General features: G+C 44.6%; 1 protein-coding gene across 1 annotated transcript in view; it reads right to left on the reverse strand.

Moving 5' to 3' along the window:
* Positions 1-16: 16 nt before the first annotated feature.
* LOC129717698 (myosin-I heavy chain) overlaps positions 17-17,011 on the reverse strand; it is a 130,574-nt gene continuing 113,579 nt past the window's right edge. The window contains exons 7-16 of the mRNA XM_055667797.1: positions 14,919-15,428; positions 13,847-14,759; positions 13,397-13,759; positions 13,107-13,336; positions 12,317-12,494; positions 11,306-12,260; positions 10,719-11,225; positions 10,334-10,635; positions 9,827-10,270; positions 17-2,114 (exon numbers count right to left, since the gene is read on the reverse strand). Of these exons, the coding sequence (XP_055523772.1) occupies positions 1,842-2,114; positions 9,827-10,270; positions 10,334-10,635; positions 10,719-11,225; positions 11,306-12,260; positions 12,317-12,494; positions 13,107-13,336; positions 13,397-13,759; positions 13,847-14,759; positions 14,919-15,428 (4,675 nt within the window). The 3' untranslated portion in view covers positions 17-1,841. The remainder of the gene's footprint in view (positions 2,115-9,826; positions 10,271-10,333; positions 10,636-10,718; positions 11,226-11,305; positions 12,261-12,316; positions 12,495-13,106; positions 13,337-13,396; positions 13,760-13,846; positions 14,760-14,918; positions 15,429-17,011) is intronic.

Raw genomic sequence — 17,011 nt, forward strand, 5'->3', positions numbered from 1 at the left:
CAAAAACAACTCTCAATTTATCCAATCAAACATGGTTTTCTTTCAGTTTTGTTTATTTGTCGAATTCAAAACGATACGATAGATTTTTCGTAACGTATTTGCTATGTTGTTTTGTTTTAATATTACCTAAATAGCGACGATCGCTTTCTGTCAATGTTATTGTTTTTTTTTTGGTTGATAATCTTTATGATCATAAGCTTTATTTCGCTTCAACTAGAGAGAGATTACAATGTTTTGTGTAGGTGTGTATTTCTGCGTGATTAGACAAGTATAACATTGGTTGATTTAACGGTGTTTAATCTGCATAAGGGGTGTTATAGTTTACTTACAGAAAACGGGGGCCACAGTTGAACTAGCATCTTTTCTGTTTACTTTTTTCATTTGGTTGCGATTAACTAGAGGTTTACAATTGTTTGTTCTTTTTTTATTTGACTAGTGGCTTTTTGGGTGTTTCCGCTGATCTTGGGAACAGTTTCAACTAAATCGTGCATCGATACTATGTATATAGTTTAGGGTTTTGCTTTTCTACTACTGATTAGAATCCAGCTTAGGCGTTCGATAGAATATACGTCTTTCGGCATTAACGTTTTTTTGTATGTTTACTCCTTAACTATAGTATATCTATTTTCAACCATTTTTAATAGTTTTTAGCAATTGTTAAAGATTTCATAAATAAATTGGCGACTATGGAACCTATTAAAAGAGTTAGTAGTGTTAGGGTTTGGATTACAGTAATTTAATGATACTTTCTACAAAAGAGATACAACTAAGTTAAAAACTGTAGTAGAAAATAATGATGGCTGGCAATTTTAAAATAAATAGTTTATTTTTGTTAAATAAAATTGATTCTAAAACCAAAAATATTGCCTTACATAAAAAATTAAAACACCTTCACACGTAGGTGCTCGTCACCACGTACCGGTCTAACGCAATATCACACAATCTAATGGATAGGATAGAGAGTTGAGCGTAAAATGACATAAAAAAGGGTAAACACAGTTTGTAAAAACTAAAAAAAGTATTAAATTTTACTCGTAATGGCCTAAGTCCCAGAACAATTCACGAAACAGTTTGAGTTGACAAAAACAGTTTGAAAGAATTGTTAAAATAAGTTATCGATTAAGAAAAAAACAAAAAACAATAAACGAAGGTAGGAGTATTAAAAGGTGGTTCTCACAGGACGATCCCAATCTATTCTACTGGGGTTAACAAGCCTGGCTTCGGAAACTACCGCGTGCTGCATGTTGTGAATCGATTCTGCTCTACAATACGGTAATGCTCTACTAGCTGAGATCATCAAAGCACCGTTTAAAATCGAAAAAACTAATAGTGGAACGCGTGTATAGTCTGAGATTTTTTTTTTCTAACTGGAAAACGATCCGAACTTCAACGACGCAGCGAAAATCAAAACTTGTTGCTGTTTTGTTTTGTAATTATCTATGATTATTTCATTTTTTAAGCTTGTTTACTATCGTAGTGCGCTTTACTTGTGTGTTTCATTTGATTTTTGTTTATTTCAGTATGATGTGAAAATGACATGATATATTTGATTATTGAAATTTTGATTTCCATGCGTCTTGAATGAGATCTATCATATTTTTTTTATATTCTTTCTCTCCAGGAAGCCTGCGTGCCTTTTGAACAACCCCCCACAGGAGTTCCCTTTTCAGTCTCTTTCGCTCACATACCATTACCAAAACGATTCGTAATGTGGATGTCGCTCGGTTTTTTTGTTTTAAATATATATATATATTACTACAATGATTTTATACTAATACTCTGCAACTGCGTTTAATGTTAAAATTTTTATCTTCAATTCAATAAATAACCTTTAACTCTACTTAACTTGGCTGCGGTGCGACCAGCGCAGCACTCGACTGTCGCAGAAGCATCGAGGCAGGCCGCTGGCCGCCCTTCCGCAGTTCCATCGCCTGCTGCTGCTGTTGTTGCTGCGCCGCTGACAGGTTCTGATGTGGCGGCGGAAGTGGCTGATTGTGCGGTGGAATCTGCGGTGCCCCAGCGTTTCCGTCATTATTCTCCTTGTGGGATTCGTCGCTGAGCTGCGACTGAATCACTCCCATGTACTCCCGGATGAGGTTGGAAATCTGGAAAGCCTGAAACAGATGGAGTTGTTCGTGAAGTTAATAATTCTGTGAAAAATGAGACCCCAGGTTGACTATAATGGAGGTTCTCCGACATAAAACTTGATTTGTCTAAACGATGTCTTTTTTTCTTCCTAAAACTGATCATCTGTTAATTTTTTTTGTATTCCATCCAGGCAACCAGCGAAAAGTTAGCCTTGACTAGGGTAACCATTTGGTCGGAGTTAAAAATCAGGACAACTTTTTTCCAGCAAAAATTTGACCTAATCTAATTTTATTTTTTTAGGTATCAATAAATAAAACACGTAATTTGAGATTTGCACTTCAAAATACGCCAAAAGACTAAGATTTAACGTATTTCTCGAACGATTCAATTTTTCAACTTTGATTTATTAGGCGTTAGTAGATACCAAAAAATGCAACACTAGTAAACTGTTTGAAATAAACTTTACAATTGTCAAAAATCGTTTAACGGTTTCAACGACTAGACAATTTCTCTCGTCAAGATTCAACCGAAGAAAAAAATCTTTCGAAATAAGTTCGTTTTTTCCCGGAGTCAAGATGATAATACTGAACAATTTGCTACTTTTTTGAATACCCGGCATCAGTCAGAAAAATCAGGACAAATGCTAAAATATGAAAAATAAATCAGGACGTTCCAAATCGGTTCCAAAATCAGGACATGTCCTGCTAAATCAGGACGGATGGTATCCCTATCCTTGACAGCAAATTGAAAAATGCATTATTTCTTGTATACTGTAGTAAAAACCCTCGAGTTCTTTTAAACCTTTGAACATATCATTTTGGTGACGAGGATCTCAAGAATCTACCAACATGGTAGGAGATAGAGTTGATCAGCAACCGCATCCGCAAATTCAAGACATGATTCTCATGATGGCCAGCTGAATGATGCGGCAAAGGTTCAGCTTTATCTCAAACCTGGAAGCAAGCCTGTATTCTGTCCAAGACGACCTGTTTCGTTCCAATCCATTCCGTTGGTAGATGCAGAGCTCAAACGGCTCCAAAATCTCGGAGTTATCACACCAGTGGATTTCTCGGAATGAGTAGCCCCATCCGTTGTCATGAAGACCGAGTTCGCATATGTGCGGACTATTCGACTGAACTAAATGACGCTCTGAAAGAAGATAACTGGTTCCATCGGAAATTTTCGCACCGCTGGCAGGATGCCTAGCTACAGTTCGAAGTAGCCGAAAAGTCGAAGTAACTTTTGACCTTCAACACGCACAGAGGTTTGCTTCACTTCAACGACCGGAATTCGTCCAAAACATCCAAAACCCAAAACCGGAAAGGGTGAGTTTCCGAACAGAAGTATGAAAGCCAACGCTATGCGTTCCCTCACTCAACCAGAGCAAGCGTACGAACTACTGGACTGGACTGGACTGGACTGGACTGGACTGGACTGGACTGGACTGGACTGGACTGGACTGGACTGGACTGGACTGGACTGGACTGGACTGGACTGGACTGGACTGGACTGGACTGGACTGGACTGGACTGGACTGGACTGGACTGGACTGGACTGGACTGGACTGGACTGGACTGGACTGGACTGGACTGGACTGGACTGGACTGGACTGGACTGGACTGGACTGGACTGGACTGGACTGGACTGGACTGGACTGGACTGGACTGGACTGGACTGGACTGGACTGGACTGGACTGGACTGGACTGGACTGGACTGGACTGGACTGGACTGGACTGGACTGGACTGGACTGGACTGGACTGGACTGGACTGGACTGGACTGGACTGGACTGGACTGGACTGGACTGGACTGGACTGGACTGGACTGGACTGGACTGGACTGGACTGGACTGGACTGGACTGGACTGGACTGGACTGGACTGGACTGGACTGGACTGGACTGGACTGGACTGGACTGGACTGGACTGGACTGGACTGGACTGGACTGGACTGGACTGGACTGGACTGGACTGGACTGGACTGGACTGGACTGGACTGGACTGGACTGGACTGGACTGGACTGGACTGGACTGGACTGGACTGGACTGGACTGGACTGGACTGGACTGGACTGGACTGGACTGGACTGGACTGGACTGGACTGGACTGGACTGGACTGGACTGGACTGGACTGGACTGGACTGGACTGGACTGGACTGGACTGGACTGGACTGGACTGGACTGGACTGGACTGGACTGGACTGGACTGGACTGGACTGGACTGGACTGGACTGGACTGGACTGGACTGGACTGGACTGGACTGGACTGGACTGGACTGGACTGGACTGGACTGGACTGGACTGGACTGGACTGGACTGGACTGGACTGGACTGGACTGGACTGGACTGGACTGGACTGGACTGGACTGGACTGGACTGGACTGGACTGGACTGGACTGGACTGGACTGGACTGGACTGGACTGGACTGGACTGGACTGGACTGGACTGGACTGGACTGGACTGGACTGGACTGGACTGGACTGGACTGGACTGGACTGGACTGGACTGGACTGGACTGGACTGGACTGGACTGGACTGGACTGGACTGGACTGGACTGGACTGGACTGGACTGGACTGGACTGGACTGGACTGGACTGGACTGGACTGGACTGGACTGGACTGGACTGGACTGGACTGGACTGGACTGGACTGGACTGGACTGGACTGGACTGGACTGGACTGGACTGGACTGGACTGGACTGGACTGGACTGGACTGGACTGGACTGGACTGGACTGGACTGGACTGGACTGGACTGGACTGGACTGGACTGGACTGGACTGGACTGGACTGGACTGGACTGGACTGGACTGGACTGGACTGGACTGGACTGGACTGGACTGGACTGGACTGGACTGGACTGGACTGGACTGGACTGGACTGGACTGGACTGGACTGGACTGGACTGGACTGGACTGGACTGGACTGGACTGGACTGGACTGGACTGGACTGGACTGCGACTGCTGCCGTCTTAAAAAATTCTGACGACTGCAAAGAATTCTTCAAGTTTACTTATGCTCAAGACGAGCTCAAGACGTGGAGATACGTAGTGAGACTACCTATCCGTGGAGATGCCAGTCCTTCGGGAAAGTCGCCGAAGTTACAATATAAGTTTTATCAAAGTTTAATTGTGCATAATACAGCCGAAACAGCGCTATAAAACTTTGATATAACCAGTTTTGTAAGCAAAACAAAACCTCGGTGCTACATCCAGATTCGGAACTCGACCTTCTGTTTAATATACACAGGCTTTGCAGCCAACTGTTAAGTGTGCAGGACAATTGCGGGGGCAGCGCTACGATCCTACTATCACTAACAGTCTCTCCCGAGCCGAGACTTGAACCTACGACAACTGGCTTGTTATGCCAGCATCGTACCTCGAGACCAGCTGGGAGAGCTTTTTCGTTACTAGGGTCAAAAATCCAGGCGGTGAAACAGTACATGGCGGAGAAAAGATTGAATAAGCACCCTGAACAGAAGCAAATGTACAAGGATTCCGGGCCTAAGCTTTTGGACAGATTGACACTTACAGAGCTTATTATCTGCAGCACCACTGCGCAATGAAACCGGACAGCTCTACGACGAAATTACGAGTATTGCATAATGCGTTGGTGAAGACGACTACCGGTTGTGTCCCTCAATGATGCATTGATGAAAGCGTCAACCGGTCAGAGCCCTCTGGTCAAAAGCGCCCACACCAAAAACCAACGGTTTGTGTGGAGAGACGATAGTTCGCGAGCGTTTATTGGTTGATATAGAATTGCTTTGTGTAACAAACGGAATCGGTTCAGCAGAGTTTCCGACGACTCGATCACTGTTGCAGGTGGCGAACGTTGAAGGAGAATCCTTTCCCGATGCTTCTAATGTGGTGTTGATGTCGTTCTACGTTGATGACACGCAGCCATAAGGCTACGGAATGATCTAGATCAGCGGTTCTCAACCTGGGGTACGCGTACTCCTGGGGGTACTCGAAAGCCTTTAGGGGCTACGCGAAAGAAAAAATTAGTAATGGCGGACAAAGCAATTTTTCTTTAAAATACTTCATTTGTTTTTCAATCTTGCTCTTGGAACATGACTGTAGTAATCGAACAAACCATAGTTCAATTTTAAACCTAAACACGACTACCACAACATGATCTACCACTACTCTCTCCCACTTTGCGAAAACATTACAGGCCAGGGGGTACAATCGATATGAAAAATATCGCTAAGGGGTACGCGAACAAAAAAAGGTTGAGAACCGCTGATCTAGATGGACTGCTGAGAAAGAGAGGATTCAAGCTGCACAAATGGTGCGCGAATGATCCGGAGATTCTTGAAGGTGTTCCCTCCCAAGACCAGCAGAAGCTGATGAGCTTTGAAAACAGTGAAATAAACGGAGTCATGAAGGTCCTGGGGCTTTCGTGGAATTCAACCAACGATGACTTTCTCTTTCGTGGGTATCCGGCGGTGAGTGTCTCGGGACCGTTGACCAAACGGCAAGTGTTGTCAGAGATCGCAAAATTGGTCGGCCCTTTGGGTCTAATTGTGGCTTTGGTGAAGATGGTTATGCAGTTGATGTGACGGAAAAAGATCGGCTGAACTGAATTGTTTGATTCGGTGGAGTTTGAGTTGATCGGGTTCTCAGATGCGTCCTGGTGTTGTATATACCTGAAGAGCGTTGTCGAAGATCGTTCCACGGAAATCAAACTTCTGTGCAGGAAGTCGCGAGCATCTCCGCTGAAGGAGATCAAGAGAAGAGTCCGATTCTGAAATAGTGCTGTGATGGCTAAGAAAGATGAAACAATGAATGAACAGGTGGTACGCAATCGTGTCGCGGAGATTCGACAGTTGGTGCCAGATGCGGTGTGAATGCACGTCCGTTCCAGAGATAATCCGGCAGATTTAATTTCTCACGGCGTGCTTCCTATGGACTTGATGAAGAACTCCCCATCCTTAATTCGCGGCCGTTAGTCCCGCAAAGCGATGATACGATCGGCTATCAAGCACTGAATCCCGGTTATTTATTGATCGGCCCTGCGCTGGCCCTTGTTTGAACGAAGATTTCGATCGGTCAGAGCTGAACACTGGCGGAAAGATTTCATGTCCAGTTTTGTTTTGGTTTCGGAACTTCAGAAACAACAACATTAACAAACGTATAAGCCGTGAACGTCGCCTGTGGTATGCCTTCTATTTATTCCATTGTGCTAATATATCATGAAAGTTGTACATAGAATGCGTCCGTCTCTGCTAGATTATATGTTATGTTCTCAGATATTATAAGCCTGCTGCACATCCTCCTCCACTACACAAAAAATTGTTGTTAGCTTACACCAGTTGAAAATTTGAATTACAGATGAATCCAATGTTAAAAAAAAGTGTGGCCCATGACAATATCGTTCCTTTTGTGGAGGACTCTTCCTACGCTTCTCATTTCTGAGTCAAAGCGATTATCATTGTGACGTAGTCAGAGTTGTTATTGTTTATTATTGTTTCTTTAATAAACGTTTCGTAACATCGAATAGACCTTCATATCTGCGCTAGTCTTAGTGGTCGATTTCACTAATACAAGTTTAATTTTGGTTGCAAATAATCAAAACGCTGGTAGTAACAAAAAATTTCCTCCTGCCCCGAGCTTTTATTCAAGTTTTAAGCCGATTTTTAGTTTTATTTCATCTGGTTTTCCACTAAAACAAAGTTTGTTAAAACAGGTTACACTAATGAACTAGGATAAGTGCAATATTTTTCGAAATTGAATATCAGCTGATTTTTTGGTTGAAAACAAATCGATTTTATTAGGATACAGACTAAGCCTGTATTGGTGAGATCTGGCGTAGAAAGTTCTATGATCATCAATATGGCGGAACGTCTCGCATCATAGAATTGATTCGAGCGATTTTTGCTGCGGAAACTATATTCTGCGAAGTCGGCATTATGTGTCACGAGGAAAATTAACGAATAATCGAAATCAATCTGATTTTCTCGGAATTTATTTCTTTTTTTTTTTCAGTATATTGTCTGCACTTGCAATAACAAAAAGAAAGAAAAAGAAAGACCAAATGTGCGTCTTGCCTTATCGATGATGTTATCACGAAGGAGGCAGAACCACGGGCAGAACCAAACTAGCGATTTCGCAGCATGCTATGATTCGTTCTGTTTCATATTTTGAATTGCTGTCAATATGTAATGCGTCAACATAAAATGCGTCCGTCTTGGCTAGGTTGTATGTTGTTTTTTTTTTTTCAGATAATATATGCATGCTGCACAAAAGTGTATGTGAGTTTTACCCTGCTGAGGATTCGCTTTCTTAAACTGGCGAAATTCTTCTGTTTCGCGCCTTTTCATGTCTCATTGAGCTTCGTTGCCATCACTTTTTCCCACTTTGACTGTATAGACCATTTTACAGCACTTTACGGGACCGATGAGACCATACAGGACTCAATTCATGAATGAAATTTTGCCAGGAAGCACTGACATAACGCATGTAAAAGCAACATCAACATCAGCAGGTTCCGTGACACCTGTCGGTTCATAAAATGTACTTGTTGCCATGAAATAAACCCTAGTGTAGTCCAGAGTATGATAGCTAGTAAATCCTATCCCTACCTCCACGACTGGGGTACACAACCAAGTAACCAAGGGAAGATCGGTGAACCGGTGGGAACTCGGTCCCCTTGGAGGTTGTTGTAGATCGCTAAACGTTCGAACGGATCAGCAGCGGATCATTGCGCTCCAGGAGCATTGCCGGAAAGGAGAGAAAATGATTTGTGGCCGCAGGGCACAGTACTAACAGTGCGTACCGATTTTATAGTGCTAGGCAGAATGTAGAATCATTTGATCAAGTACCAGGCGATCAATAAAAAGTTGAGAATAAAAGGCCGGTTCTACAACTACACCATCCTCAACGTTCACAGTCTTCATAAAGGAAAACCCGATGTAAAGAAAGAAGCGTTTAACGCGCATCTGGAGAAACTCGTGTATCACGTAGTACACAGCCGAACCCCGCGGCTCAATATCAACCAGCTCCTAAAATCTCAGGCTAGGGTCTTTGCGCATCGTCTCTTTAGGACAGCAGATGCAACATTCGCACGACTATCAGGGAGACCGCAACGCCGACACTAGGAGTAGAGGCAACGATCGGCAGAAACGACTGATATAACGGGAATTCGAAGCAGCCGTGAATGGAAGCTAGTTAATAAGGAAGAACAAAGTCAAGTAGTCAAGTACAAACAGGCACAGAACGATTAGAAACACGATTCTCAAACGAAATAATGAAAAGATAGTCTTTGCGACATGGAAACCTACTCATGGAATGTCGACCACTTCGCTGGACACCAAAATGGTGATACAGCTAGCCGAAACTGAACAGGAACTGACCTAAGAGCACCAGCACCAGAAAACCGAGTACCAGCCCCAATGTTCATGAAGTCGGTTGGGAGATCGGGAAGCTGGAGAACAAAAAATCCGCCGGCGAAGATGGGCTGCAGAGCGAGCTCTTTATCAATGCAATCTCGCAAATCATGTTCCGCCTTCTATCACATTTAACCAGTTGGTTCGTGGGAGAGTACCTAGCAGGTTTTATGGAAGTCCGTGCCACCACGGACCAGATCTTCTCAATCCGACAGATCTTACAGAAATGTCGCGAATACAATGTGCCTACATATAACATTTTCATTGACTTGACGGCGGCCTATAAAACAGTCGATCGAGAACAGCTATGGCACTGAAACGATATGGTAATTATAATCCTAACACTCACCTGTGACGTCGTCAGAATCACCTTCGACTGCTTCTTGTCGGATCCGGTGATGATCATCAGGCAGTTCATGTTCGGCGAAAAGGACAGTATCGACTGGTAGTCGTACGTGCACAGTGTGTTGCGCGAGCGGTGCTCCAGCAGGTGCAGCCCCTTCTGGTCTACCGCCAGCCACAGTATCCGGGGCCAGTTGGAGGTGAACGATTGCATCACATCAAAAATGGTCGCCTTGTGCAAGGGCCAGCTTTGAATTAGATTGAGGAAGGACTTCTTCGCCTCGGCCGAAGTCATTCCGCGCAAGCTCTGATGATGCATGGCCACTCCCTCGTGCGGGATGTTCGGAACGAAGCGTGGCGGTAGACAGTGGGCTGCGATCGCACGGTAGTCCTGAACCACGTCTGTGCAGTCGCCCAATTCTAGCTGACCCTGCAGGGCAGTTAGCATTATCTAAAAATTCAAAAATAACCTAATTATACAATATCCTCTCTTTTCCTAAAAATGGTAACACACCGCTTCCATTTCGGAAATGGGGAACCTCTCGGTTCGCAAACCATGAAGAACTTGATGATAGAGCAATTCTTTCTCAACCGGATCGTCCAGATTCATGTACTGATCGCAGAAAAGATGCTTTTTGAACAAAAACAGATGATGTTGCCGTCTGCAAGCCGGAGGAAGGTTCGAACTTTGATTCTGCTGCACCGCCTGGGCGGCTGCGGTGCGATATTTTTCCCACTTCGACATCACATCCGCTACCTTCTCGTCGGGCAGCAAGCTACGCTCGGAAGCTCCTAGCACCTCGTAGATAGCATAGCCTAGGGGACAAGGACAATGACATGAACATGAGTTTTCTAGCATACGTTCGTGAATGGCTGATGATCATCACACCGTCTCTTACCTTGTGCGTTCTCCTGCAAACCGATTTTTTTCTTCACGATCTCCATCACCTCCCGGGAGGTTGAACTCGGATGAAACTCAACCGAGTGATACTGCCCATCCATGAAGTGGAACCGAGCGTAGATCGGTCTTCGGTTGATCGTACAAACGATCTCCTCCCGACTGGGAGGCCATTGCCGGCGGCGTGTTCCTTGTGTTTTGAAGAAGCATTTTTCCGCAAAGCGAGCATACTTGCCTTCCTCGGAGATGAAATCGCTAGCGCATCGCTTCAAGTGACCTATCAAATATTTCCTAACTACTTTCTGCGGGGGAAGAATCACACTACACGCAAGCGATAGCAAAGCCCAATGGCGCAGGTTAACGCGCGAGTTCGGATCCGGGTGGTCCGTTGTTTGCTTGACCAGCTGCAGATACAGTTCATTCAGCAGGGATTCTTTACGCATACAGCGATCCATGATCGACTGGATTAGGGTTATGTGTTCATCCTCGGCACGCTGAACGGTTTCACCTAAAATCATCGAAGCAAAGTTTTATTTGGTTTAATTTAAATTAAATCAAAAAAAAAAAAAAAAAAAAAAAACAAAGTACCATTCTGTCCCAATCCAGCGTATGTCAGGATGGAGTTGAACACCTGAACCATGGCTTGCTCTTCCTGGTCCGGAAGTTTGCTCAAGCTTTGTGGCAACGGCTGTCGGCTGAACGCCCAGTAGGCATGAGGGAAACCTTTATAGGTTTCGCCATGATCGTGCATCGAACTGCCGTGCTCTGCTCGGAGTTTTTCTAGTCGATGCTTGGACAATCGACGCAGTGTATTCCTCAGAAAACCACCGCTAGGGTCTTGAGGCTTCCGCAGGATTTCGGCATCCACCAGGTGACGCCGACACACAACCACATTGTGATGCAACCGGACGCGATCTTCGTTGGTGATCCCTTTGCTTTTCTTCGCGGGGACCTCGTTCTCCGTGATCCAATTGGAGAGCGCCGGGAAGTAAGACACGATCAGCGAACCGATCTCGTTCTTCTGCGACGTTTCAAACACGAAGCATCGCTGCTGTTCGGCAGTGGTCGTAGTGTTTGTATGGCGGTTAAGACTGATCGTAATGAAGCTATCGCTCGGATCTAGCATGATCGACTCGATCTCGCTGTAGCGAAACTCGTACAGCACGAACTTATCATCCGGTTTGATCAGTATGATACCTTCGCAATTCACGCCGAGGATCAGGCTGTTTCCGTAGCTCCAATAGCCCCGATACGAAACAGGAAACATTGTGGTACCGTACAGCGGATACTGCATCACACAGGAAAGATACAAGACCTTAGCGGTTAGTTCCGTACGGCCGGATCCGTACTGACGATGAGCTTGTGCCAAAATCGGTACCCAGAACTGCTCCTCCCGGGTTTTCGAGATCCTATCCGGTAGATAGCTGCCTACATCCGAGTAGTACTCCGGTTTAGGCTGATTGGATGGATCGCCCAGTGCTACCTGGGCTTGCAGACCGGCCAACTGAAGAGCCACCTTCTCGGAAACCGGAAAGTCGTCGCACTGAAAGAATTGAAAAATTTGTAGCCCAACTATAAAGAGCTTGGTTCCAAGCCTACCTTCACCACGCTATAAACGGCCTGCGCGTACAGCATGTTGACCTCCACCGGGTCCTGCGACAATTCCCGGGTGCTTTTGAACAAACGTTTCTTGAACACGAATCGGTTCTCACCCGAACCCAGTGTGGTCGCATTTTTCCTTAACGTCGAGCTGCCAGCATGAATCTTCGTTTGCTTACTGCAAGAAAACGAATCTCGATTAAAACTAAATCGAAAGCTTTGCTGCTAGATCGAGGGGTGTTTTATGGTTAAATTCCAATCCCTAGAAGAGGGATACACAAGTAAACCAATCAAGTTGTGTAGTATCTCTGTATGTCTTTGCTCTGCAGCTCCTCCGGCAGTTTGAGATAGAGAAATATACGATACGCTCGCCGATTGACTTTCTTAACGATGTTACTCAAGTGACAACCTCGGTCGCGGCCACTGGAAGGAAGGGTTGAACATTGCAGGAGATTAGAATCTCTTCCGTCTGAGGTTATGTACAAACTTTCACCGTAAAGCCCATCGCCGTTGGCGAAAAAGAAAACAAAAACAAAAAAACACCTCCAACACAGATTCCTCTCTCGACTGTAGCTGAGTGAATCGATCCGGATGAATTTTGTGTACAGTATGAATGATGACGAACACTGGAACGCACCCGATGGGATTATTTCCTTCCTACTGAACCCTTTTTAAGAGCAATCATATTTACACAACTTACACAACAGAGTTCGATTTTAGTTCACTTCCAACCAATCAATTGTTAGCGGTATAATTGAGCAGCAAAAGCATACAGCGAAACAATACTTACGATTCCCAAGCTGCAATTATATCGTAGAGATAATCGTGAGACTTGACATGTTCCTCCCCGTCCGGTCGTGACTGATAAATGGCCCATCCTTCGATATTGCACAGGCCCAGCTTTTCGGCTAATTTCGCAACCGCATCACTGGCCGTATCCGTCGGGTGTACATCGATAGCCTTTGTACGGCCATCCAAAAAGAAGAACCGACACACGATCGTTCCCAATCGACGCATCGCCTGTAAAACCAAAACTTCGTAACAATGATTCAAATTCTACCAAAATTTTTTCAAACCTACCGCAACTTCCACACTAGAAGGCGGATACTGGCGGCATCTGACTTTGGTGTTTTTGCAATTGTCCAGACACCACTGCACGTACTGTCGCAATTTTCCCTCCAGCGATTCCAAGTTCTTCTTCAAAAAACTCACAAAATAGCGGAACAACATTTTGCTCGGTTGAAATGCGACAATCGTGAGACATAGCAGCAGCCACACCCGGTCGGTCCACTCGACGCTCGGATTGTTGGTCGCCTGGCGCATACATTGCACAAAAATCTCGTCCCGAACCTCCTCCCGTTCGATGCCCTGCCCGATGATGAATTGGATCACCTGCAGTTCACGCTCTGTGTTCAGCTCCCCGCGGATGTATTTGCACAAATCCTGGTGGAAAACGGAAAGTTCGCACATTATTCTTCTTGCTTTTTTGGATAATTTATTTTGATCAGTTCAGCTTCAACAACTACTCACCCTAAAAATATTGCACGCAATGGTGACATTCTCCGGGTCGTACATATGGATGTGCGACGACGGGATCGTATTTCCCCGGTAGTACGTTATCATCTCATACTTCGGTACCATATCGACCGACTTGCGACCCTTACGGGTTAGCGTGGCCATGATGGTACCTTCCGGCGAGCGCTCGTGTGTATTATAAAAACTCTCAGCAAACTCCAGGATGTCGTAGTAAACATCGTCCCGCAGCAGTTCCTTCTCCCGCTCGGTAATGTCCAGCTGTTGCATTTCCTGGAGTTTCTTTTCCACACGATACTTTCTTCTTTGCTCACGTTCCGCGTACGGATGACCACCACCGGTTGAGGAAGTCCTCGAGCTGGGTCTGCTGTGTTTCGGCGAGGATGGGCTCATCGGCCCGCCGGAGCCACGCTGAATCGGACTGGCCGATCGAATCACAGCCGGACTCTTCGGGCGTAGCTTGTGTCCTCCTCCATTCTCCATGTGCACCGGTTGGTGGATCACACCGTGAGCATGCACCGGTGGCGGAGGAGCGTGGCTGTTATGCTGCAGCTGTTGTTGCAATTGTTGCTGCAGTTGCTGCTGATGTGCAGCCAGCTGATGTTGATTTTGCTGCTGTTGTTGTTGTTGCTGCTGCTGCTGTTGTTGTTGTTGCAGTATGGCAGAATGATGCTGATGAGTTTGTGAAGCTGGGTTCTGATGCTGCGGGACGGTGGGTGCCTTTTCGTGAATTTCCGGTGGCGGTGGGAGCTCTTTGAGATGTATAACCGCTTCATAGATGGGCTCTTCTTTGCGTCGAGCCAGCGTCATTGAGGACGTCAGCGTTGGTGGGCCCACCGGAGGTGCACAGTTATTATTATCGATCGGGATTGGCGGTGGTGGCATGGTTGGTTCTGGCAGTGATGGAACGCTGTAACGGTGGAAATAGGAATTGAAAAGGCATAAATATGTGTAACGTAAGTTCCGGGCAGTAAGCAAAAACACGTAAAGTATAGATAGGCCATTGTATGCAAATTGCGCGAATTAAATTGCGCTAGCTCACATATTTGGACAGGTTAATTATACGTACCCCATTGGCTTCGGAGTCGTCGGTTTGTTGCTGACGATGGTATTATTGTTGTTATTGTTTGGCCCAATTCCGTTCACGAGTGCCGGTTTATTGTTATTGTTGTTGACATTATTATTCCGCTCACTAGTCAGTCCTTCGATTTCCTGCTGTATAACCGACTCCAGTTCCACGTCTAGATCTTCCACCAAATGATCCATCTTCTCGCCAATTTCGTCGATGATGGCGTTGGAGTTCGGTTGCACCTCGCTAAGAAAGGCGAACAGATTATCAAGATCAACCGATTCGTTACTCCGCTGGTGGGCATGGTTAGCGGAGGCAATACCGGCCGGGGCGGCACCCGGCTTCACGTTGCCATTCAGTTGGGTGTCTTTGGCACCGCCGGCGGACGCGACATTACAGGCGACGTTATTCAGATTATTATTGGCGGCATGCTGCTGCTGCTGTGAATGCAGCTTGGAGTTAATTTGCTCGGCCATTTGCGACAGCGCTAGGATCTCTTGCTTAGCGGCCCTGTGAAGTTAGACGGCGGTGGTTAGACAAGAAGAATGGGTTGGATTAATTTTTGCCGTAAGCGCGAGTGGGGAGTAATGGGAGGAGGTGCGTTTCGATTGATTAGTGAGGCGCTATGGTTTAAGTTTTATTGATGATAAACATGAACTGCACGGATTCCAGAAGCTGACGTCGTTGAAATAAAGTTGATTAAGCGAAGTTAAAAATTGATTACTATCTACAACAATTGAATCGGGAACTACAACAATCATGCAAAATATAACAATAAAAAGAGTAAAATTAAGACAGGATTTTGTTTTCCATCTTTAGCTTTAATTTCTACAAATTTGTTTCATAGATAGGTCATTATGATAATAAACCTTGTAGCAAAAGTATTAAATAAAAAATTATCTATACATACAAAATTCCAACTTAAATGGAATTCTTCAAAAACATTTGTGTTTTTTTTTTTTCATTATTCTTCTGGTCTTTTACCTATATCCATTATACTTTTTAGAGTTTTCTCAGTTCAACTAAATCCAGTTTCGACCTTTTATTTGTGACATGGGATTGGCGGAAATTTATATTGTTCCTCATTTTAGGAACAAACATTGTTTTTTCTTATGATCTGTCAAAAGTACACATAATCTGAAGAAGTTTTATGGGTTAATCTTGAAGGTGACGGAAAATCACGTGGAGCTGTTATGTATTTATGGGCAGAGCAGTGATAGCTTTTTCAACCATTGTGTAAATTTTAACGGGTTCGACTCGAAAAATGTTTTAAAAATTATCACAATATAGCTCTAAAAATCTAGCATAAGACTAGCCATAGAAAGCGTTATTTGAAAAACAGTTTCAAACACGGCTTAAAAGTGATTTGTAACTCAGCTCAAACGTAAACCCAGGTATGATTTAAACTTGGCTATAGAAAAACTTTAGATGAAAGCCGAAAACAAATCGAGATTTTATCTTTCTTCCCTAAAGTGCTCCAGATATAACTCAGAAACGATTCTAAATTGGCTCAAAATATTCAAAAATAACTCTGATAATTCAAAATATCCCAGAATGATTAAACACCCTTGCAAAAAAAAAAACTCAAAATTGTCACAAGAATTATCTGAAGAATACTTAGTAAACGCTTTGAGAAGCTAGTTAAATATACACTAAGGTCTCTTTACGTGGGCGGTGCGTTCCCAACTTGTATAGGGTCGGGTAAAAAAATTTTTTTTAATTGAAAATATAACGAATAAAACCGTCCCAAAATGTTCAAATCTCATTTGAATATGATAGTAGTCAATCTAGAGACCAAAATGCAATATTTGCAATTTTCAGTATTTACACAAAAAACTCACTGTAGAGCTTTTACTGTGTGCCTCTTAAGCATATATCAAATGAGAGGAGCAACTAGGTGGAAGAGGAGATTGCGTTGCTTGCTTGCATCTCGAAACTGAAAAATAATAAATCCAGCAGCCAGTCATGTATGTTTGCCTTTCGAATGCTATCGAATGTAAGCTCAGCAGTGCGCACCGCGATGTACTTCTGTGTATTCTCACTAGAGTGATTCGCCATTCTTGTTTTGCTCAATTGTAGTGTAAGCAACAAGT

Source organism: Wyeomyia smithii, chromosome 1 (genome assembly GCF_029784165.1).
Source record: "Wyeomyia smithii strain HCP4-BCI-WySm-NY-G18 chromosome 1, ASM2978416v1, whole genome shotgun sequence".
In the NCBI taxonomy this organism is placed as follows: domain Eukaryota; kingdom Metazoa; phylum Arthropoda; class Insecta; order Diptera; family Culicidae; genus Wyeomyia; species Wyeomyia smithii.